The sequence below is a fragment of the Carex rostrata genome, chromosome 12, assembly GCF_964058835.1.
Source record: "Carex rostrata chromosome 12, lpCarRost1.2, whole genome shotgun sequence".
NCBI classification, from domain to species: domain Eukaryota; kingdom Viridiplantae; phylum Streptophyta; class Magnoliopsida; order Poales; family Cyperaceae; genus Carex; species Carex rostrata.
In genome coordinates, this window is record NC_135929.1 from 11,136,388 (window position 1) to 11,162,998 (window position 26,611).

The window sequence follows — 26,611 nt, forward strand, 5'->3', positions numbered from 1 at the left end:
TGGTATAGATAATAGTCTTTTAGTCAGCGTATACGAAGAAACATAGCTTGTTTTTGTGTTTGAATTGGATATATATAATTATCTTTTTTGAGGTAGCAGGCAAAGAAGTGGATATATTGGTATTCAATACTACATGTAGTCTGACTAGTTACCTACGTGCTTCCTAATCAAATAAACTATATAAGTTGTCATTTAGAATCGACCTCTTTCGTGATGATGTGTGATATTTTATTTTAAAGGTTGCAAAATATCACAAAACATTTTGCAGTTCTGAACATGAGTATCAGTTTTCATACAATCAACGAAGGCACTGGGCCTTTCTGTGTTGCCAAACTATATTCTTCTATATAGAGCGGTAAAAACATGCTGTGTTGTGCTGTGATTAATATGCCGTGATTTTGGTCTCATGCTGTGTTGTGATCAAGTGAACAGTCACACGTGCCGTGCTATGATCAAAATGTCAAGGGGTGATCACGGCACACGAGTCACGTTATGTCCAAACGTATTGTGTCCAATCACGTTTAACTATTTTTTTTCATAATTTAAATTAGTTGATTCAAGATTCATTATTTAATCAAGATCTAACGGTTTTAATTACATGTGACTTGCATGACATTGACTAGATCTTTCGAGTGACGTGACGTGTCAAATTTTTAAAAGATGGCCATGATACATGAATAGTCACGGCACGTGACAGTAACAGTGCTGTGCCATAACGTAATAGAGCTGGTTTTGCCGTGCAATTTTTCCCACTCTATAGAACTTTATATAGTGTGTAATGCCAAAAATCTGTAGTTTCTCTTCTTTCCTTATTTCCTTGTGCACTTCTCTTTGATAATGTATTTGGGTCTTTTCTCCAGTATACACATGACATCAGTCAAATCCATGAATAACTTTTTTTTTTTAATGATTGGCGGCGATAGTCGACAACAAAAATATTGATGAGAAAAAGTAAAACCATATCTCTAGCTCCTACATAATTACAATGGAGATTTTGTGTGTTTTCTATTTGACCCCACATTCTACCTCATTCATCCCTAATTGAATGCATGCCCTCCATCTATCAATCTCGAGTGTTGTAACTTCTATGAGGTGGCACACTACTCCTTGTTCCTCTCTCTCCACAGCGCCCTAGCACCTGCTGCCTATATGCCACTACATCTGCCCCTTTTTGTTTTTATCAAATTAAATTAGTCGTCAACAAATTGATAAATTATTAAAAAATAAAAAATTATTTACATTTTTATTTTGATCGATCATGTTACTTCATAACACACCGTTATTATAAATTAATTATCAATCGCTTACGAACTATCTTCATTCTAGAAATTGCATTCTGATTTTAATTTTCAAACCATCTTCAAATATTTTTACAAATTATTTTGTATTTTTGTCATTAATTTTTTGTTTTGCATCCCATAAATTTAAACCACAAAAGTTTTTGTGGTGCGGTTTCAAATCGGCACAGAGTTCGGAACCGCACCAATAGTACAATTCCATGAGTTTTTCATAGCATGTGTGGTTTTTTTGTGTGGTTGTTGTGACAACGTGAAAAATTGATGGAATAGTATCATTGGTGCGGTTCCAGAGCTGAGTCGGAGCCGCACCCTACTATTTTTGGAAGAAAAAAAAACACTCATTTCCTTTTCTCGAAGAATTAATTTTATAATTTCTAAGAATGATATGAGTAGGATGAGTAGGACCCTCATGGACTTAATTTTTTTTAATGCATTGTAAGCTTAGTCACATAATTTAGACGTGGGTTCTTAATTTTGGAGCTTAAAAAAAAATTAAATCTAGACAATATTTCACAGATGTGGGAAAGCTTAGGCTCCAAGCAGAGAGAGAAATGAGATGAAGACATTAGGGGTGTCAACGGTTGACGATCTTACTGATAGCAAAGCAACAAAATACAAACAGGCTTTGATTTCCTATCGATGGCAAAGACAAGAATTAGCATCTCTTGGCTTCTAGCCAATGCTAAAGGCAAAACGGGCTGGACCCGTTAATTGTATTCAAACCAACATGTTGGTTGATAGAAGAAGAAGAAGAAGAAGAATGAACCACTTATAGTTGCTCGATCGCTGGAACTGATCAAGATAAAGAATTCAAACCAAAGATGAATCAGTGGAGCAAAAGAAAAGATATTTAATAAAAAATTATGTATGAAATTACTGCAATAAAAATTACACGCAAGCTGATGGTTACACTCTTACATTCACTTACCATTAAACAATCAAGTAACAATATCCTTACATGGTTACACTCTTACATTCCCTTACCATTAAACAATCAAGTAACAATATCCATATATGGTTACACTCTTATTTTCATCAAAAACGAGTATCCACACACTCACACACACACACTTACATTCCCTTACCATTATACAATCAACTAACAATATCCTTACATGGTTACACTTATTTTTCATCAAAAACGAGTATCCAGATGCGCACACACACACACATCCCATAATCAAATGAAATTCACGTATGTTATACTAAAAGTGACATAAGATAACTGATATAGAAAGCATGTAAACAACATCATCCCATCTTCAAAATGCCTCATGAATAATTGGTATCTCACTATCATTGGCGCTTAGGGATGGCTCATCCTTCTCCTTAATCCAACAAATCCCATCGTTGGGGAATTTATTGGGCCGGTGATGACATCCCACATATTCCACGTAATTTAAATTCGGAAATAAGCCCCTCACCGCTTCCCAGTCGGTTGAATCCAATTTTTTTAAGAACCTAAGGCGCAATTTCTCCACTTTCCAGTTTTTATGGGAAGGAATGTCTGTAAGGTTCCCACCTCTTATATATAATTTCTTCAATTTTGTCAGTTCGGCACAGTTCATCAGCTTTGATACATTTTCTTCTGGATAACATCTGATATCCAACTTTTCAAGATTCTTTGGTAAAGAGTAGTCTGCTATCTTATGTTTTCTCCATGTAATTGTTAATTTCAAAAGGCTCTCCAGAGAATTAAAGTCCCTGAAAACTTCGGGACTCATGTCAGTGGTAGTTCTAATGCTCAGCTTTTTGAGGTTTTTCAATTTTGAAAGATCACCTAGCCAGCATGACTCATTTTTTTTTCCCACGTTGCCAACTAGAAAGCCCTTTAACACCTCCAAATTACAGAGCTCAGATATCCACTTTGGCATATGATCTAATAGATAACATCCCGATATATCTAAAACCATCAGCTTATTGAACCAGCTTTCTTGGGAATTTTCTTTGGGTAATTTCCATCCAATTAATTTCTTGAACCTAGTACGATGGGATAATTTTTTTTTTAATGTGGACCTTGGTTTTTGTGGTAATTTAATCAGATTATGACAAGACCTGAGATCTAGTATAATCAGGTTTTCTAGTTTCCCAATGGATTCAGGAATCTCTTCTATCCCCGAAATGCCTCGCAGGCTAAGGTAGGTCGTATTTTCACTCAATTTTTTTAATACGTCAGGATTTTCGATCTCAATGTGGTCAATTGACATTGGTTTTTTAGGCCCAGTTTCATTGGCATTGTTGTCAGCCTTCACTTCTGTGTAACGCCAACTTCCTAGGTGAACCACCCGCAACTCTTTGTTGATGGGGACATTAAGGTACTTCTTGTCTAGATTTATATGTACTCTCTCTTTGAACCATTCCCCAAAAAAGGGCGAACTGGAGTGTTCACTTTGGTCAAAACTAAAGATGACATTACTCACATTGGGGGACAACAACCATTTGTGTACTGTAGGGTTGATGGTGCATCGGTTGATTACTTGATTTTGCTTTCCGTTATGTATGGATTCGAGGAAACCTTTCTCCTTCAGACCAGAATAGATTGTGTTACCATGCATCTTAGCTTTTTCCCAACTAGTCCGAGGTAAAAGCCCTAGACCAATCCACCAGTAAATCACAAATCTCTTCTCCAGTTCTGTGTTTTCTGGAAAAGTGCCAAGGCTATACAGGCAAAGAATGGAATGGACGTCCAACTCCTTTAGATCTTTAAAATCCTCGAACAATTTACTCCCTTGATAACTTCTACTGGATGATCCAGTGACTTCCTCTTGTGCTTTCTCAGGTATATGTGAAAGCATACAAAGAAAATCTTTGAGTTTGATCGTTACATCTTTTAGTTCGTTCATTACAGTGTTTTCTTTCATTTCATCCCTTTTCTCATTATGATCAATCCAGGAATCAATCTGTCTTTCTATCTTTCCAAAGAGACCAATTAGCTCCCAATCCCGTTTTTGTATGCCACTAATACTATCTTTTGTCTTTAAAACTTCTGTTCTAATTTGGTCGATGGTTGTCGCCATCTGCGAGTTCTCAGAAACTTTGATCTCCTCGGCTAATTTAAGGCGTTTCAGTAGTGGTCCAATGAAGTCTACAGCACTGGCCTTTAACTTGGCTTCGTTTTGATTGTTGTTCATTGCAATGGTTTTTCAGACCTAAGAAACAGTAGTTTTGTCTATTGAGGTTAGAGGCTGAATATATTATATATAGCATGCATAATAAAAACCTTTCTACATTAATATGCTTAGTCAAAATCTATACTGTGACAGTTTTGATAGTATACATAATGGCAAATTAGATAATATTAGTCTAAGATTTATCAAATTTATGACCTTCAACGAAAAAATATTTTTGTAAAATTTAATGTTCTTCTTAATTTAGTTGAATATTTTCACTTATGATTGGAATGCTAAATTTATATATTTATTAATGAAAAGTACAGTTTCAAGAATTGAAGTTGTCATAAATTCAAATTTGAATATTATGAAGTGATGCGTGATTTCTAATGAATTCAACCTCTTTTGATATCTAAGTTTGATTGGATGTGTTCTGATATTCAGATTGTCTAAGAAACTTCAATTAGTTTTGGAAGAGAGATGTGGAGCACCAATTCTATATTAATCTTGTAGAGATTGTTGTTAGTTTTCCAACGGATTTTCCAACAGCTTAGTTGATATCTTTCGCCCATCTTGAGAGAGATTGTTGAGATTTGTACCTTTACTATTAGTATTTTTGTTAGGGTTCTTTTGGTAAAAAGAGATTATAGAGAAATCTAGGGACTTATTAGGAAAATGTAAGCTCTATATAAGCCCAAGAGGCTCATTAATAAAAGGCAATTCATTTTTGGCTCAAAACAAGTATTCCCTTGTACTATTTTCAACAGTTTTCTTATTTTCATTGGGTCTGTTTTTAGCTTATGTTCTTCAAAACATATTGTAGCCAATTTTAGAATGTCTATGACTATTTTGAGATAGCGGAGTACTCTCTAGGTTATTTAGGCTGGTTAGTGGGCGTACATTTTATTTTAGGATATTTAAGTAGGAATCTTATGCAACAAAATGGACCCTTAAAGGGCATGTTAGATGAAAATTAAGTTTTGAAAAATAGTTAAAAACTTTTTTCTTAGTTGTAACTGTAAGAATGCTTGGAGATATTTTCTCCCCATAAAGTTTTCAAAAGTTTTTTTTTTTTGTCATGTATTGTGTGCTTGCTATGCTTTTGTTCTACCAAATGGTATTAGAGCTAAATGTTCAAAGTGCCAAGTTTGACAGTTTGGTGACATCTCTTGGTAGCCTCTACCGAGTTTTAAAAAAAAAAGACAGTTTGGTGACATGCTGAATTATCAAAAAGACAAGAGACTGAACTTTTTGGCTATTGATAGATGGACTTGTTGCATGCCCAAGGACTGGAAGATGTTATACTTGACAAAGCACCAGAAGACGCAACGGATTTGGATTGAAAGAAAATCGACCAGAGAGCATTGCAATTTATGCAACTAATGTTGTCTATGTTTACGGTACACTATGTTATGAAGGAGATCACGAAAATAGGCATGATAAATCAATTGCAAAGTCTACAAGACAAACCATCAACAGGTAATCAACTCCATCTCTTATGATGGTTGTTGAATTTTAATATGGCAGACAAATCATCGATAGTGGAGCACATAGGAAAGTTGGTTGACATCCTCCATCAATTGAACTCAGATGACTTTGAATTAGATGAGAAATTGATGGAAAAACTCATATTAGAGCCATCTTCGTTGCCGACAGTCGATCGGTGTATTCGGGGCTTTGCTATTTCTGCTGCCGCTATTTTTGGGGTATCAGTTTTCGCTTCTGGGGTGTGCATCATGCAAAGACCACGCTGACATCTCCCATTCTCGTGCTAAAGAGCCGCACTCTCCTGTGGACCATGCGTGAACCAGGCGAAACACCTGTGCACATTGAAGACAGGTAAGCCACAATTTTCTTTGTTGAACCGTGGTACACCAGTTCTACTTTGGCGCACTTCCTGTTCTATGCAAATACCACTGTGCTCTGTGTTTTTGGTGAGCCGAGGGAAGATCAGGCTCCTGAACTGGTTGCAAGGGTTATACAGGGGCTTATACTGGTTCTACCAGTATAGTAACTAGTAAGTCGTACGTGAAGGAAAATATAGAGCTGGGTTCTATATTTTATCCCTAATATCGTTGTTAGTGCCTCAAAATTTATAACAATTAATGCCGATGGTCTAGGTTCTAGTACAAACAACATCATACATGTTGTTCCATTGTCTTTTGTGCTGCTATGAACAAGTTAAATTCTATTTTAAATGCTGGTCCGACAAATTCTGATCAGTCTGTCCAGATTTCTTCCTAAAAAGTCTTTGGAATGTTTTGTAAGCATGGTTCTGAAACTCGGAATCGGAACGGAATCGGATGAATAGGTTGAAATCGGCTGAATCGGATCAGAAATTCAGATTTTTTTGTCAGAAGTTTGGTTTGTACTAAAATAATAGGAAAAAAATTAATGGTAAAAAATTAATTTATTAAAAAATTAAAATGATTTGCTAGTCTTAATATTAATCCCTAAAAATAACAAAAAGTGAAAACAAATTAAGAAAAAAATCATAAAATTAAAATGGAAGTATCCATGAAAAAAGAAATGGAGAGGAAAAGAAATAAGAGGAAAATAATTAGAAAAAAAATGGCAGCGAATGGAAGTGCTTCTATTTCTATATATACACAATGGATCCTCGTTGCTCCAGGTTCACGATGGACCAAATGATTTTGCTACAAAGTTCTATAAACTTAGCATGTATATGATACATTATTTGTTTTATATTGAACTGTTCAATATTTGTGCACGTCTCGTTAGCTTAATTTCTGTTGATATCAAAAGTATACACTAGAGAATTCTTAAGTGGAAACTTATTTGCCTAATCGTGATCAAGGTGAAAACGAATATTTCGGAGAAAGTAGTGGCTTACTGCTTTACGAATGAACAGCTAACTGACAATATTGTTGAAGATAACAACACCGAAGCCCAAAGCCCAAAGCCCAGTAAAACTTTAGACGGAAGGCCCAAGCTCAATCCTTGCTAGAATATTCAAGAAACTATATCAAACTAGGCGGTGATGAAGGAAAAACTAGAATATTCTATAGCTTGTAATTTCTAGATTAATCCAAACCGACATTAGTCATGATGGTAAAAGAAACAATATGAATTATCTAGATAATTGTATAACCGACATTGAACTTACTATAAATAGGATAGAGGTCAAGTGAATTAGAATCAGAGAGCATATATAGTGAGGCGTGTATGAGTGAGAATATATCAAGGCTTGTAATCTTTGAATAAAAGATATTAAAGTTTATAAACTCCTCTCTTGTATATAAAACCACAATCCGAGTCATAATTTTCAACAAATATCTATAATTGCAAAATGTTCATGAGATTTCGATATGGTGCTCAAGCATACGGTTAATCTAATATGAATACAAACAAATTTGCTATTTGGTGGTTAAAAAATGCCAGCAACTAATTGTTTTATTATTAATCCTCCAAATTATTAAAGCCAAAATAAAATAATAATAATGGGACTTTGAGGTTTCAAATTCAGAAATATATTTTCAAGATTCGTCGCAATTTTTTTTCCAGAATGTCTCTTAGTACTCTTCAATGGACAAAAAAAAAAAAAATTCAATGGTATTATTCTTCCAAATATAAACTGAATTATGTTGGTAGTCAAATGTAATATAGAAGTATGTTGAAAGTCTTTATTTATAGTGTTTTATGCTGTCAGGAAGATTGAAATTCGTATTTAAGTCAAAAGTATAGAAATGTACGTTTATGTAATATGTCAAGTGTTTCATGCATGCTAGGTAACATTTTATTGTAAGTGTGAAAGAAGAGAGTAACACAAATTTCTAATATTAATATATAATTCAAAATTTATGAAAATACAAATGTTCTCTCTCTTTGACTAATTAATAGATTGTCACTAAACTCGATTTCGATATTGAATGGTTGAAACAATAATAGTAACAATTTGAATCCAATAGTTACTTTCATAAAATATGATACCGTCAGTAGTAATCGTAAAGGTACTCATTCTATATATATTAACAGAAGTAACTATATATAAAGAAAAATATGATTAAAAAATTGAGAAGGTTATAATAAAACACAAAATAAATTTACCTTGTAAGATATTAGTGTTCCTCTTGTATTCAAGAATCTCTTTGTTGTTGCTCTAGAATTCCGTAAATTTCTTTTTGTTGATCTAATTAATCTTCTGATTCAGTAATTCTCTATTAACTCTTAGAGATCGACTGAAGAATGTATCTCCTGTGAAGGGCAAGTAATAACTCTTAGTATTATATGTTTATATTCGATAGACAAAACAAAGTTGATGGTATAATTGTTGGAAACATTAACTTAATTTTTACCCATTGGTAATAGCTAGAGCTGGCAAAAATACTCGTGGTTCACTCAAGCTCAGTTCGAAAATGAACAAATCACGAGCCAATTTTTTAGTCGTGGCTCGCTCGCTTTAAAAACGTGCTAGCCACGCGCTACCTCTAGCTCAGCTTGGTTTATTGCCAGCCCTAGCAATAGCAAATATAATAAATAAGTAGGTGAGAAGTCTTAGTCTTTATTCATCCAAGTTGTTATAGAAAATTTAAATTCTTACTGTGAAAATAGAGTATCAATAAATATAATATGAGTCTGCATAAGATGCAAGATGTCTTGTTTATTTAATATATATGACATTCGGATTTAGAGGAAGAGAGTTAAAAAATGGTTTAATATCTACAAAAATATATTAATGTTTTCTCCTACACTATTAAACTATCAAATATTATTAGCAAAAATATCAAATGATTAAACCAGTCGTAACAACAAAAATAAAATAATAAAAATTGGAAGCCAATAATAACAGTAACAGTACTCATTAGATATTATTAGAATTAATAGAAGTAATGATGAAATGATTTACTAAATTCAAAAATTGGGAAGGTTATAAGAAAACTCGGAAAGATAGAACACAAGAAATAAAGAAATTTTTTTACAGATAAGGTCGCCTCAGGTATTCACGAATCTCCAAGTTGTTGCTCTAGTATTTATTTCCTTGTAATGATTCTCTAATTCTCCGTTAACACGCAACACTTGGAACTAAAATTTGTGCTCGAATTCTGCAATAGCAATGGTCAAATATATAATCTGCCTCTGTGTCGTCAACATCCAATACTGAAAAAGATAAATACAAATATTTCCATGAAATTACCAGATTTCGAACTGAGAGTGAGAAGAGAAAGGGAGGATGGGAGAGAGAGCAAATGAGAGAGATCTTGCTCCAATTCAAAGAAGATAAAATTAAAAATAATAATAATAATGAAACAGAGAGAGACCTCTTGCTCAAGAGAGAACCTTCAAGAGAGAAGCATCAGTGACCAAGAAGCAAATGCTATTATTGTTTGTATCATTATATCCTTGAACGAATCCGGATCCAGTTTAAACAGCGGGGCAACCTGGTTATTTAATTTGGCCTTCCGATTCGCTTCCATTTAAGTCCTCGTTATCATCAGAGCAACTTTCTCGGTAACTACAGCTAAAAACAAAATAAAAAATAAAAAATTAAATAAAATTTCGGCAAAGATAGCACGATTTATTTTTTCGTCAAATATAGCTCATATATATTTTATTTTTATTTTTGTACAACAAGCCAAGTATATTAAATAAGGATTGACTAACAATCTCCTTCATTATGTCCCCTAAACGTCTCCTTGACTAACTGATGCGTAAAGTACGACGGAGACCACTAACTACTTGGGGGACCATCTATATTTGATGTATAGATATTTATGCGCGCAAACAGTGTTATCAGAACCTGATCGGACCGGTCGGTTGGATCAGAAAAAACGAGAACCGGTCACCTGACCGGTTCGGTTCACTTGAAGGATCATCTTTACAATTGAACTGAAAAAAACCACTCAATTAACCGGTTTTACTGTAGAACCTAGTTGTCCAAAACAGTCTATGTGGGTCGACATCCTGATCTATACTATGCGGTAAGTTTATACACTTGCAAACTGACCAATATAGTTGCAATTAGGGTTATGAATTTTATTAGATCTGATCTACACAAATCATAATGGTTGCGTATGGATAAGTTAATATTTAATGGGTAAAGATAGGATATGTGTACAGACTAATTTTAAGTGAGTATGAGTATGAAAATGTCTCAATCCGGTCCGTACTGTACCCATTGACACACCTAATTGTATTTGATTGAAATAATTTCACTTTGAAAATTCTGCGTTTAATTTGGTAATTTGACAGAACTTCAAGTTTTCCCGATTTTTTGCTTTCTTTTAGCAAATTCCATTTTATAACTTGGTAATTTGGTAATTTGCGTGCCTATATAACATTGTATTTGTTTATTTGACAGAAAAAAAAAAAAAAAAAAGATGCTTGTGAAAATGCACGCCAAGAACATGTCAAATAATTACCAAAGAGACAATAACATGTGCAAGCCAAGAATATATCCGATTTCCAACAATTTCAGGTCTCATTTGCCGCAGCTTTGAGCAAAGCATAAAGAAAAAGAAAAGAAACAAAGAGAGAAAGAATCTATTTATTCTTAGAGCAAATATATGCAGCTCCTGGTATTTATTAAATTGAAGCTAATGAAGCCAAGAATATATCAGATTTCCAACAATTCAAAGTCTCATTTGCCGCAGCTTTGAGCAAAGCATAAAGAAAAAGAAAAGAAACAAAGAGAAAGAATCTATTTATTATTAGAGCAAATATATGCAGCTCCTGCTATTTGTTAAATTGAAGCTAATGAAGCCAAGAATATATCAGATTTCAAACAATTCAAAGTCTCATTTGCCGTAGCTTTGAGCAAAGCATAAAGAAAAAGAAAAGAAACAAAGAGAGAGAGAATCTATTTAATTATTCTTAGAGCAAATATATGCAGCTCCTGCTATTTGTTAAATTGAAGCTACTAAGAAGGTTGGTTCATGGATCCAGGTTAAACACCAATCTGACATACTTCTGGGTACTGGATACTAACCTTTATTATTATTTTCAGGACTTATCGGCAATACTTACAAATGAATAATGACAAGCAGCGGGCCACGAGTAGCAGCCTGGAAACACAGTACACCAAATTCTAGCGGGTCATTAATTTCTGTGCCGATGGTTTCTAAAAGAAATAACAGGATGACAAAATTGGAAATATATTGGTTGAACTGGTTTCTAAAAGTACAAAATTAGCAGTTAAATTAGTCGGGGGACTATTCGGGTATGATGGCTTGGGATACCATAATATTTTTCAAAAAATAATATATCAATAATGAAACTAGAAGATAAATACTTTGGAAGTATTGAAAATAGTGTATTGAAAACACAGTACACCGACTGTATAACCTAGCACGAATTGCCCACCTCTGACACTACAACAACTTATTAGTTTACCTATACGGCTATACGTTTGAAATTAAATTTTGTAGAGGCCAGAAATAAAATGGATCTATTTTATTTAGGTAGAAATAAAATGAATTTTATTGTATTTCTAAAATAATAGTTTAGAACAATGAAATCTAAGTCATTTGTATTGATAAAATAAATAAAAAATTTATAACTGAAATAATTATTAAAGTTTAGCTTACGCTAAGGTTAAATGGAAAACAAATGGAAACCAGAAATGAGGTTATTAGACATCTAAGTAAGGTCAATCCGCAAAAACACCAAAATTTTATGACTTCGCAATGTAAACTTCCCTCACAAGAAAAACATAAGGATTGTTAGGGTCTAATATGAAAAGCTAAACATCCTAGATTATAAATATGCATATGCTATGTGGTGTCTTTAGCTTACACTTAAGGCAATCCATAGAAACAAAGCCGAAGATAAACCTTCTTCCCTATTATGCCTCCACCCACGGTAAGAACTATAATTACTCGTCTTATACATCATTTTAAAAACAATTAACCTTTTCTTTCTATATATTTGAAGAAATATCAGTTTCCATAATTAACAGATCATTCAAAAATATATTGTATTTGTGTTTTCTGTATACATACAGTTAACCACTCGAATAATGAAGAGGGGTCCATATGGTAGTGCCGGAGGGTCAGTGAAAGAAATGGATCTTACAGGCATTATTCGCATTGTTAAAATTAGTATCTACCATAGCGAAGTGATTGATTCTCTTACTGTGAATTTTGAACATAATGGCATCGAGAAATGCACCGACCGATGGGGTGGAGATGGAGGAAACCTTACTGAGGTATGATCCTTTTGTAGATTTAGTAATATGTGGCATTTTCTTATTGTAAAGATCGATGAATTATTACCAGACAAAAGAAACGAAAAGGAACAAAGTTATATGTTGAGTGAACCACTTTTATTTAGATGGCTAAAGTAAATTGAATCGTACTCGGCCGAGTCGGTCCGATTCTCAAATATTTGAATTGCTTCGAACTAGCTAGACTTGATGTTTTTGGGATTTTTTGAGGTTGGGTATTAATTTCTTCAATTTTTCTTATTTTTGAGTTGTTTTGTGAGAAAGAAGAAAAAGTCTTCAATCTGAAATTAACATTGCGCGTATACAATCCATGGATGAATCATAGGACTCTTTTATGAGACTTTTATTTTTCTCCTTTAGTTGTTTCAGCTAATAATCACCACCTCCATTTACTCTTCTTCTTTTTCTGATATATTTTTCTCCTATAACTATTTGCTTTTATTCCTTTTTTTTTTTTTTTTTAGAGTTAACAAGTGGCCTTAACAATAGTTTTCAACTAATTATCTATTTTTACAATTTTATTTATATATTTTTAGTACAAAACTTGTTTCTGTAAAAGAAAAGTCTAAGTTTCTTATACGAATCGGCCGATTTCGACCAATTCACCAGATTCCTAATCCGATTTTGAGCATTGTTCTCAGCTATTGTACTTGTCTTCAAAGCAATACCGATTTAAAAAATTTCATGGAGGAAATCCCTTAATTAATTCAATGCCTCAATTTTTGCTTGTAATAATGAGATCTTTTTTATTTTGTATACCACTCAACAATACTACTCCAAAACTCTGGCTTAAAAATTTCTGAGAAATTTAGATATATGCCCATCATAACTTCATCAATTAGATATTTCCTCATCAACACTTCAAAATTAGTTATTTGCCCATCTAAACTTATCTATTTTGGATATATCCCCATTGAATGTTTTAATCAATTAAAAAAAGTGATTAATATTATTAAAAAAATAATATGACATTTTTGCCCTTACCTCTCATACCTCTCATACCTCAGAATATTCGTCTCTAATGCAAAGAAACTTTGTTAGCTGCTTCTCCAAGCATGAGTCCCAGTAATGTGGACTAAGACCTACATTAGTAATGAAACCTTTAACACAGAACTGAAGAATGCATTAGTGCGATTTAAATATTGTTATAAGCCCAGGCAAAGAATCAAGCAAGCAAGAATATCAATTGATTGGACAATCATAAGTAAAGAGAAACAAGAAATGAAATATGAGAACCATGCCATGGCCTAAAAAATCTCTCTCTTTTTTTTGTCCACTTTTCATTTTAATAGGTCTAACTCAACTTTTAGTTAATATATAATCAAAGCATATTCAAAATATGGAGCATAAAAGTGACAATACTTATCGTTGCTACTACAACTCAGCAGCATACGCATGGAAATTATCCTTGTTACCACCACATGATTTTCCTTTCTTAGAGAAATTAGTGACAATTTTTCGGGAGATGGGGAAATGGGCTTATTGGGTTAAAAGAAGAGCCAGCTGACCTGATCCGACTCTGTTCTACCAGTCTCATAGGAGATGAGCAGTTAGTAAAATTTAAACACGACCTCCTTTCTGAAAAGGTAAACCATAAAAAAAGTTTAGTTTAGTTACTGCGCTCGATATTGTTTGCTACATCCCCAAATCAAATTAGAAGAAAAACGGAATCAATTTTGACTTGGTCAAAGGGATGGAAGAGGGAGACGAATTTAAGAGGGCAGGTCGGTCAGGCACCGGTCAGGAAACGTTTGAAGAATATAAGGCTGTCGCTAGGGTCCACTACTTGAATTCTACCCGCAACTGTTACAACTTACAAGTTAGTGTCACTGAATAATGGGACCGGTTCGTCAGTAATGGAGAGAGCACAACAGGTAAAACTCGAGAGCAGCGAGGAAAACGCTGAAGAATCAATAACGGATATCTCAGTTTTATTTCACTGAGTTGGCGCTGAAGTGTTGTATCGTCATTGAATAAGAAGACCTAGCAGTAAAGGATTTTAAGTAATTCATGTTACGTTAGAATCGCCTATATAAGACAAAACGTTGTATGGATTGAGATTATGCTATTGAATAAGACTTGTGTTTTTACCTCTCAAATTAACTCTTACGCCATTGTACCAGTTTTCAATTTTTCTTGAAATTAACTCAAATTGTTGAATTGTTTGTTTAGTTCTTGTATTTCTGAACTTCGTCAGGTCTTGTACCTGACATTGTTCAGTCCAAAACTTTTGTCGAGTAACAGAGAGAGAGAAGAGAACGAAGGAAAAGAATGATTTATTAACAGTGCATGAAATAAAGTATATATTCTAAAAAAACAGCAAATGTAATGCAAGGGCGTGTGTAATTGTAGCGTATTTAGAAGAGCTACAACACTTGCTATTATGATTTTCTCTATCTTGAAATACTAGTTGAGCTGAGAAGGATTATATTTCTCTTTTCTTCAACTAGAGTCATCAGGCGTACCAATATATATTAAGGGAAACGTCATATCAGATTTGAAGAGAAGGGCAAAAATGTCATATTAGTTTTTTAATAATATTAATTAGTTTTTTTTATTGATTATAACATTCAATGGGGATATATCCAAAATAGATAAGTTTAGATGGGCAAATAACTAATTTTGAAGTGTTGATGGGAAAATATCTAATTGATGAAGTTATGATGAGTATATATCTACATTTCTCAAAATTTATTGACCAGTTATTTGTTATTTTTCAATTGCATGTAATTATATTTGTAAAGAGGAAAATAAAATGTTAGATAGTTGTGATTTATATCATTTGATCTACATTCAGAAGTAAATAAGTTGTTTTAATTTAACAAAATATCAAGATACTAAAAAAATCATCAACGCAAATTGATAGTTGTCATTTATAAAAAGTTTGATGGGATACATATATTAATATTTTGAGTCTTGATGTAACAAATCTTTCGCATTCTGGTAGCTGATTCAACTGTAGCCAGATGGGGTCAATATTCAATTGTTAACCTTTCAAATATTATTAAACTTAACAAGAATATATAAAATGTTCGTCTAAACTTGTGATATATATACACACACACGCACGCACACAAATCTGATTGTACTTAGACCCTTCTTTTTTTCAAAATTGGCCGTCAATTTAAATGTTTATTTTGGCTTAATTAATATATATTACTCGAGCACTTTTTCTATCAGTGTATACAATGTCATTCTGTTTTCGGTAAAAAACTCTAAGCAAAGATGACACAATCAATTAAATATTTTAACTCCAAGTCTTTCTATGTTAAGAACATCACAAGTGAAGCATTTAATAAAAAAAAATATAATAAGATAAAATCATGGTTTAAGTTACAGGTATTAATTTCATGGAATAGTGTATGCAAGAGGATAAATGTTAAAATGCCGCCTGTCTTTTATTCATTATCGGGTCTCATATTCTTTATATATGTTTTCAAAGTACAAATAGTTGATATAAACAACTGAATATTATTTTCAAATTAAAATTTACTTGGAAACCAAAAAAAATTATAGTTTTTGTAATTGTTTATTATTTTTTTGTATGTACAAAATCACTACTTCTAGACTATTTAAAACAATGATTTTCTACACCTATGACCTATCTTAAATAATATTAATTTTAAAAAAATATAAAATTTGGTCTCCAGGTATATTTTAGTAAGGAGATCATGTTGAGTTGTTCGAACCGATAGTTTGGACTTTCAAAAAGTAGACAAAGGATGTGAGGCACGACGATGCATGAAATATGTGAGACATTTGGACCCTCCTTTTTATACAAAAATACCAATATGAACTTTTGGTGATTCCTTGCAAAATTAGTCTCCTAATGCATAATTAAGACATTTTAATCACACATAACTTACCAAGAATTAGCTGCTAACTAAAGTTATATTTATAGATCAATCTTAAAACAGACGAGTACATTAAGTCTGTTGAAGGCTACTTTAATGCTGACTATAATGGCCATGAGGTTGTGATGTCACTTACACTGGAAACAAATTTGGTTGTTTATGGACCATACGGTACGAAAAAAGGAAACAAATTCGAACTCCGTGCTCCGACCTACAGTCAAATCATTGGATTTCATGCACACTGTGGAACGTATGTCAACGCTTTTGGAGTTTATGTCCAGGTAAGTACAACTATTATGTTTTTTTCTATGTCTTTGTTGTCATATGGGCCTTTACTAATAAATTTGCATTGCTAAGTGTGTTATTAATGAAAATATATGAGCTGTTAATTCTGTTCATATGTTAGGTGAAGTAGATAGTATGCGTATGAGAGATACTAAATTGCTTCACTGTTTCCTTGATTTGTTAGTTGCATCAAATTAATTACTTGTCACATCTATTTATACTACTCCAAGGAATATTCTATATCTATAATCTCATACAAAATATGTATCTCGATATTTCTACTTCTTATTTTTATCCATATATTATATATACTTTTCGAAATCATTCTAGACTTGGATATTTTACAAACATATATAATACTCATCTCCTAAATACTTCCATACACATATTTGTAAGCATCACGATATTTTCTTACAACATTCTAAGATCTAGATATTTAATATATATAATAAAAAAATAGCTTTATTAATCGAAGCCCCTCTCTTACACGTAATATCTCTTTCATATATAATTCATGTCGAGTGGAAACTTGAACTTCTTGAACAATATACACGGAAATGGTTTCGTACAATTATTGGCTACTTGGTCTTTATTCCTGACATATTTCAGCTCTATGTATGCTTCTTCTTTTTTTCAAGGTCATCAGTTAGCAATCGCTTACTGATTATTTCATTAATATGAAAAAAGTCATGTACACAAATTATTTACACAGCATTACTCTAGAAACGAAATCCTAAAATTTACAAGGCATAGAAAACACTAATAAAAATTGAAAACAGAGAGTCATAATTGAAACTAAACCCCCTCGATCGTTCTCTCAAATGACTGGAATCCATTAACTGTTGTCTATGCTTCCTTTGTTTTCATTCATGATGTACCAAGTTTTTTTGTTAGTTTCAGATCAACTAACTGAGAAGGGTGCATGTGTCACGCATGTTGCTATTGCTACATACTCAGCTTAATTCACATGTTGATAGAATCACAATTGGTTGCTTCTTCCATTACCATTTAAAATACAAAGCCTGAGATTCTTTTTCGATTATGTTCCTCTCTGCTCCAATTGGTGTTCAAATAACCGAAAATTCCAAATTCATTAACAACTTTAGAATAAAATAATCCAACACATGTCATAACTGAGATCAAAATCTCACATCATGTCCCTCTTGCAATATTCTCTACCATTTTTTTATTTTTGATTATGCATAAACATTAAATAATCAACATATAATGTCATTAACAAGTTTCTCCTTTTTAGACCTTGACATACGGCCATTGTCCGAAATCGTGTGATTTAAGATATTTATCTATTTTGGTATTTCAAATTCTTGGTGCTTGTTTGAATTAATATAATCATTCCATAAGTTTTAGAACTTCATCTTTATTTTCGGTTTTCAAGTATCTTGGAGGTTATTGCACATACATTCTTTATTTCAAAAAATAATATATCAGTAATGAAACTAGAAGAGAAATTATTTGGCAGTATTGAAAATAGTGTATTGAAAACGGAGTACACCAACTGTATAGCCTAGCACGAATTGTGCGTTTTATTTTGGAAATCTGAGTCAAGTCCGTCACGTGTTGATTTTCATTGTCTCAGATCTAGATTTTACTTTGATGTTTAGGTACCGTCGATCTAGGTTTCAAATTGATTTTTGTACAGGCACGTCGCCAGAAATAAATATATATAGGTCATCCCTAAAATGAATGATTTATTTTTATTTTGGTAGAAAGATAATGAATTTTATTTTATTTTCTAAATGAGTAAGTGTAAAATTTATGAGAATTTGGTATTTGTATTTTTTTTATTGATGTATCCTGTTCTATCTGTTACATGGGGTATTTATACTCCATTTGGGTTTTCTATAGTTTACCGTTAGTTCTAACGGTAATATCCTACTAACCTAAATTGCATTTAATATTTTTTCTATTTACAATTTTAGCCTTTAGCTATTTCTATTCTCAACACTCTCCCTCAAGGTAGGATTATCCTACTAGCCTAAAATAAATGTATTTTTATTTTGGTAGAAAGATAATAAATTTTATTTTATTTTCTAAATGAGTAAGGCTTTCCGTGCTACGGTTTCAAACTTCGACGTAAGTAGCTCGGTAAATTGGTTAAATAATGAACTTGTAGAATTTTAATTTTTATTATTTTTTATTTGTTTTACTATTTTTTATGATTTACAAAAGATGACAAAAATTGGCCTAAAACATTGGTAATTTTATTTTATTTTATGTCAGTTTTTATCATCTTTCATAAATCATAAAAAATAGTAAAAAAAATTTCACAAATAGTAAAACTAGTATTTGACAATTTCATTATATAATTAATTTACTGAGCTACTTAGATCAAAATTTGAAGTTTATACAATAGATTTTTGATACTGTAGCATAGATGGGCTTTTGCTATCCATAGCACTCAAGCCTTACTCTTTCTAAAATAAGTAGTTTAGAACAACGAAAATCTAAGTCATTTGTATGGATAAAAAAATTTAAACAAAAAACATGATTATCACTAAGATAATTTATTGAAATTCGGCTTAAACAAAGGTTAAATGGAAAACTGAATTGAGGTAATTACACATCTAAGTAAGGTCAATTTCGCCAAAACACCAGAATTTTGTGCCTTCGCAATCATCCTTGCAGTGCATGAAAATATATGGATTTTTTGGGTATAATATGAAAAGTTAAACATCCCACAGTATATATCTGCTATGTGGTGTCTAGCTTACTCTTAAGGCAATATATATCCATATAAACAAAGCCCAACCTAAACAATTCTCCTCTATTTTAGTTCCTTCATTACACCTACACCGATGGTAAGAATATATTATAATTATTCGTATTATACATGTAGAACTGGACAAAGCTTTTATTTCTATAATTATTCTTTTTTACATGAGTTCAAAATCCACACACCATTTGTTTCTATATTTTTGAAGAAGTTTCGGTTTCAATAATTGAAAGATCATTCTAACAAATAATGTATTTGTGATCTCTGTATGTAGAAAACCCCATATATAAGAAAGATAGAGCCATTTGGTAGTCTCGGAGGGTCAGTGCAAGAAATGGATCCTACTGGCATTACACGCATTGTTAAAATTAGTATCTGCCATAACGAGGTGATTGATTCTCTTGCTATTTGTTTTGAACGTAATGGCCTCACGCAATGCACCAACCGATGGGGTGGAGATGGAGGAAGCATTACTGAGGTATGAGCATTCTATAGTTTGGTAATATGTGGCATTTTCTTCTTGTAAAGATCGATGAAAAATCAAGTCACTTAATTTTATCTTGTAATTATATTCTTAAACTATTATCTGCATAAATTATTAACAAACAAAGAAATAAAAAAAAAGTAATATGTTGAGTAAACCACTTTTATTTAGTTGGCTAATGCAAGTCTCATAGAAGAGTCCCATGGTTCATCCTTAAACATTAATACAAGCTCTGGATTAATAATTGTCTCCAAAATCGGCCGAATTGAATCGTACTCGTCCGAATTGGACCGATTCTCAAGTAGTTGAATTGCCTTGAGCTTGTATTAATGTTTTTGGGTTTTTTTTAAGTTGGACATTAATTTTTTGGATTTTTCTTATTTTCAAGTTATTTTCTGAGAATAAAGAAAGAGTCTTCAATCTGAAATGAACATAGCACGCATGCAATCTAAGGATGAACCATGGGACTCTTCTATGGGACTTTTTCTCTCCTTAATTTAGTTGTTTGCTAATTGGTTCTCTCTAGTTCGAATATTTTTTTCCTCCTCTCCTCATATCCATTTCGATCGGGTGATAATCGGGACCTGCGTTTACTCTTTTATTTATTTATTTTCTGATATTTTTTTCCCTATAGCTGTTTACTTTCATTCCTTTTTGGTTTATTTTTCTTTTCTTTATTCATTCCCTATTTTTCCCTTTTTACGGATCAAAAGCGGCTTTAACAATAGTTTTGAACTAATTATTTATTTTTACAATTTTATTTATATTATTTTAGTGTAGAACTGTGTTTTTGTAAAAAAAAAAAAAAAATCCCAATTTCTTATCCGATTTGATCGATTTCGACCGATTCACTCAATTCCGAATCCACAATTAAGTAATCAATTCGATTATGAGTCCGATTTTGCCAAACATTGTTTCTATTGCCCTTTTGTTAATTAGGCCGGGTACAACAGAGAGCTCAGTATTGTTCTCTGCCATTGTACTTGTCTTCATAGCAATACCGATTAAAATTATCAGGGAGGACATCCCTTAATTAATTCAATTCCTCTATTTTTGCTTGTAATAATATTTTTTTTAGTATATATTGTAAATGGTCACTCTACTACACCAGAACTCAGTCGTAAAAATTTCTTGACCTGTACGTCCTTGTCAATTAATTGTGATTTTATTTGTAAAGAGGAACATAAACTGTTAGTTCTGATTTATATCCATTTGATCTACATTTAATTAGACGTAAATCAGTTGTTTCAATTTTACAAAATAACATGACACTGAAATATCAGTAACGAGAATTTGATAGTAATGATTTTTAAAAAGTTTGATGGGATGCATAGATATTTTGGGTCTTCATGTAAAAAAATCTTTCGCATTCTGTTAGATCATGATCAACTTTTTTTATTCACCATCTTATAATTTGTTGGCTCAATTGTCAATCCTTCATATATACTTGTGATATATATAAATGACACAATTAATTTAATATTCTTACTCCAAAGTCTTTGAATCATGTTAAGAACTTCAAAGTGAAGCATTTAATAAAAAACCTAATAGGATAAAATCATGGTGTTGGTTACAGGTATAATTAGTTTCTTGGAATATTGTATTCATAGTTTTATACAAGAGGTTCGAAGGGTTAAAATGCTTCGTTGTTCATGCATTATTGTACCTCATATTCATATAAAATAGTCAGTCGTAATTTCTCTATATAATCTTCATATTGAAATGTGAATCGAGACAAAATATTATATTTTTTTTTCAAAATTGTATACTATTCTTTAATACAAAATCACTGTTTCGCCACCATATATATAAAAACATTGGTTTTTAATCTATCTAAAAATAATATTAAAATATATTCAAAAATATAATTTTTGGTCTCCAAACATATGTTAATATGGATATCATATCGAGTGGTTCAGATCGATTATTAATTTGACCTTCAAAAATAGAGATAAAAAAATATGAGACACGAAAAAATACGATAGACATGAGGCATTATTTGAACCGTTAATCTCTTTATACAAAAATACTAATCTGAACTTTTGGTTGTTCCTTGTAAAATTTGTCTCCTAATGCAAAATTAAGATTTTTAATTACTAACAAAAGTTTTTTCTTTTCTGTGTATATAGATCAATCTTAAAAGAGACGAGTACATTAAGAATGTAAAAGGATACTTTAATGACGACTATAATGGTCATGAGGTTGTGATGTCACTGACACTGGAAACAAATTTGGATGTTTATGGACCATATGGCACGGAAGAAGGAGAAGAATTCAAACTCCGTGCTCCGGAGTACAGTCAAATCATTGGATTTCATGCACACTGTGAAAAGTATATCAACGCTGTTGGAGTTTATGTCCAAGTAAGTGAAACATAACTATATATTATCTTTTTCATAAATTACTCTTAAAGGTTTTTGCATTTCCTTGTTGTCGTATCTCCGATGTAGCATAGAATCTACTCTTAAACGCTGTTGGAATTTATGCACGTGAGAAAAGTTGTGCACGTGCATAAATAAGGATTTTAAACTTTCTTCTTTGTCGTCTAATTTAATCTTTGCAAATTTGAACAATTTTCGTTTTTTTTTTTCACACATATACATGGAGAAATTTGAAGTAAACTAAAGTGGCAGTTTGGATTATGGAATTTTACTTTAAAGCCTTTAGAATTATTATGTTTTGTATATAACGAGAGGTAATACATTGCAAAAATATTTTTCTTTTTTTTGAAAAACTGATAGTGGCTATCAGCTAAATATTTTTCTTAAATTTCAATATACAAAATTAAAAAAATTAAAATTATGAGAGTGACTAAATAACGTTTTGATAAAGTTAGATCCAAACTATTTAATTTAAATTAGCACAAACTTTAAAGTGGACTACATTTAATTTAAATAGTTTATAATTTTTTTTATCAAGTCCAGTCTTTATAAAGTGAACTTTAGGTGGGCCCATTTAATTTAAATAGTTTATAATTTGTTGATATGTTCGGATTTTATAAAAATTTGAGGTATAAAGACTTTATATATTATGTATTCAAATTTGTATGTACAAGTATAAAAACTTACACACACTAGCTAGCGTTAGTGTCCTTCTAAAATTAGTTCCGGACAAAAGTCGACAACGATTTAAAAAAACAAAACCTATCTAAAGTATTTGTCATTTGTTAAATCAATATAAATTATTTTAAATTTTCAGTCTGCGTTTTACCCCTGACAACCTCACACTAGTTAAATTTCATTATTAGTTTAGATTCTTGAACAGTGCCTAAGTTTAATTTTATTTAATTCTTATTTTTCTATTTAACTCAGGGATCTAAGTGTTCAAAGTAAGGTTGAAAGTAAAATAAGGTTATTCATATTTCATAATATCACATTATAATCCCGTTTCGGTTCCCAACGGAATTCATTTAATACCAATTTAACACATAAGCCCCTCTGATAAGGGAAATTATCACAATAATTTAGCAAATCAGACCCTTAAATTATAATATTTTCAATTTGGTCCCTGACATTTATTTGTACTTTAAAATAGTGTACCAGTACTTGTTTCCTTCCCAAATTCAAACAAGAGGTAAGACACGAATCGAGATCAGAGGCCTCCAAGACCGATAAGAACCATTCAAGATTATTCACAAACAACTTTAATTTAATGTAAGGGTTCTAACCGATTCAAAGCATTCAAGTCAGAGGCAAACAGAGACAACGAGAGAGAGAGAGAGGGGTTTATCTCAACACATGAGAGAGTAGAGAGAGTAAAAACCCGTTTAAATGAGAGCACAGCTCTCTAATGGGCGAAGTCAGACGGATCCGACGGGGCAGCAAGTGGGTCACCGAGTAGGTGTCTGACAAGGAAGGGACAGCAGTGACAAAACGAAATCAAGGAAGAGAGAGGCGGGAACAAATCTTCTCGCCGAAGCAAAATCAAAGAGGAACCCTCCTCGGTGGCGAGAGGCAGTCAGCGAGAGAGATGGGGGCGTGAAAATGGAGAGGAGAGGGGGCGGGGCTTCTCCTTTTTCCTTCTCCAGGATGGAGTAAATGGAGAGCGAGAAGATTGGTGGGGGAGGGTTGGCAGTGGCAAGAGGAGCGAAGAGGGAACGGGAGAGAAGAGGGAGACGGGGAAAGAAGAAAAGGGCTGGATCCGAAATTTTTATAGATTGGAGTTAATTCCTCATTTTCAATTTCATTCAAAAATCAAAGGATAACATGGCTTCAGGATTCGTGCTACTGTGATCCAAGGGTTGAACAATTTCTGAAATTCAATTATACTCTCCTATAATTGATCTATAGTCCGTTTTGCTTATAAAATTCGAATTGAAGTTTCATACAAATACTACAATTAAACTCATACGTATATTTCAGACATTTATTTCTCAATTTAAGATCCGAATAATTCAATATCAAATAATATATACATATATATATATAATCAAATCTCTATACTTCCTTAACGAACGGGATTGATAAATTTTATAATTTATTCGTACGAATAATTTGTATATTTATATTCTTGATTGGAACTCAATTTATTTTAGTTTAGTTAGATTCTATACGAATATTCGTTGTTATTATTTATAATTTAGTTTAATTTATAATTTGTTCAAAGTTTTGTATATTTTATTTTTACCCAATCTACAATCGAAACAAATTAATTAACGAAACTTGTGTATGGCAATTGCTATGATCAATTTTTCATAATTTCATGATTCCCAACGGGTTTAATAATTACCTTATAAATTTCTAATTTTATATTTTTAATTTGGTTATCATTATTTCTTTATTTCCAAAGTGTTGTAATTTTGTATTTTTAAAATTATGTGCCTTTAATCAACAACTCAACGGAGATTTATGCGAAGGTTTGTTGTTGTATTTTTTAGATCTCTATAACTGCATCCAACTTTTATTAATTTCTGATTAACATTTTCATTTTGATATAAGATTACATAATTCTAACGGATCACACAAGACGTATGTTATTTTTATGAAAATTCTTATTTATAACTTTACTTTGCAATTTTATAAGCTTAAATTAAAATTGGTTTAATCAGAACCTTTCAATTTTTTGTATTTTTGGCATTTATCGTTCAATTGTTTCTATTCATTGAATTTTGATTTCAGTTATTGATTATAATTCTATAATTGTTTATGTAAGTAATTCGTTAGTAGATCTTATTTTATTAGGCCTTAGTATAAAATTATCTTTCAAAATTTACAAAATTTTAAATTAGTTCCGATTTTATTATCAATAATTTGTTTAAATTTATTATTAATCCTGTTTATAATAAATTTAACAATAATTAAAATTACGGGTTATAACAATTTTTTTTACATGAGGTCAAGATCCTTTAAACTTTTATTTACTACATTTATTTGTGTTCTCTGTTGCAGTCAACCGGTGGTTCTATAATAGAGAAAGGTGGATTCTCATTTGACAATATGCAAGAGAAAGAAATGGATCCTACGGGCATTACTCGCATTGTTAAAATTATTATCTGCCATGAGGACTATATTAATGGTCTTATTGTGTATTTTGAATGTAATGACACCACGCAATGCATCTGGGGCGGCAATTATATCGGAGCATCCACGAGTGAGGTACGAGCTATTTGCAGACTTAGTAATAGATGTCACCTTTTTATTGTAAAGTTCGATGAATTATTTTGAAATTATAAATTCTTAAATTACTACATAGCATAGCTAGATAAATTATTATCAAACAAAATAAATAAAAAACAAAAAAATAAAATGTTGGGAGAACCACATCTAATTAATTGGGTAAAACAATATATTTTTATTTAGGCCGGGTTTTTAACCAAGAGCTCTATAATTAAATAAAATTAATAAATACAAACTAGGGGATTGTTCTCAGCACTTGTCGTCATAGCAATTGTTCTTAATAATGTCAGGGAGAACATTCCTTAATTAATTCAGTGCCTATACTGTTTTTTGAAATGATGAGATATTTTATTTACTATATCTTATAAATGGTCACTCTAACAATACTACTCCAGAACTCTAGTTTCAGAAACTTCTTGACATATGTATTTGTAAAGAACAACAGAAACTGTTAGTTCTGATATATACATCATTTGATCTACATTTACACGTATATCAGTTTTTTTAATTTACAAAACATCAAGAAACTGAAGAGTCAGCTACGCCAAAATCTTGATAGTAGTAATTTTTAAATGTCCATACTCACTTGTCAATCTTTCAAATATTATTAAACTTTACCAGTATAAATTGCTCATGTACACTTGTGATATAAATATCTTATTATACTTGGACCCTTCTCTTTTTTCCAAAATTGGCCATCAATTTAAATGTTTATTTTGGCTTAATATATATTACTCAAGAACTTTTCGGTAAAAAAGTCAAGCAAAGATGACACAATATATTAATTAGGTAATCTAACTCGAAAGTATTTAATATATATAAAAAAAACGTAATAGGACATGTGAAAGTTAAAAGTATTAATTTCTTGGAAAAGTAAACATATTACTTACAAAAATATCAATTTTAACTTGATTTTTCTTGTAAAATTTGTCTCCCAATGCATATATATTAAAGCAGTTTTAATTACTCATAACTTACCTAGGAACATTTAAACCTACTAACAAAAGCAGTTCCGTAACTGTCTAAAGTCTTCTCTTACTTGGTTCTAT

At 31.7% G+C, this 26,611-nt stretch overlaps 3 protein-coding genes across 3 annotated transcripts in view; 2 read left to right on the forward strand and 1 right to left on the reverse strand.

The window, feature by feature from the left end:
- LOC144562542 (uncharacterized) overlaps window positions 1–26,611 on the forward strand; it is a 294,211-nt gene that overhangs the window by 181,247 nt on the left and 86,353 nt on the right. The window lies entirely within an intron of this gene.
- Window positions 2,477–4,093, reverse strand: LOC144562949 (disease resistance RPP13-like protein 4). The gene has a single exon (XM_078312318.1). It carries the CDS (start codon window positions 4,091–4,093, stop codon window positions 2,561–2,563), a length of 1,533 nt encoding a protein of 510 aa, XP_078168444.1. The 3' UTR covers window positions 2,477–2,560.
- On the forward strand, window positions 12,166–26,322 carry LOC144562549 (agglutinin-like). Its single transcript, XM_078311741.1, has 6 exons — window positions 12,166–12,226; window positions 12,369–12,572; window positions 16,492–16,725; window positions 19,738–19,941; window positions 22,077–22,310; window positions 25,335–26,322. Exons 1-6 carry the CDS (start codon window positions 12,212–12,214, stop codon window positions 25,608–25,610), a joined length of 1,167 nt encoding a protein of 388 aa, XP_078167867.1. The 5' UTR covers window positions 12,166–12,211; the 3' UTR covers window positions 25,611–26,322.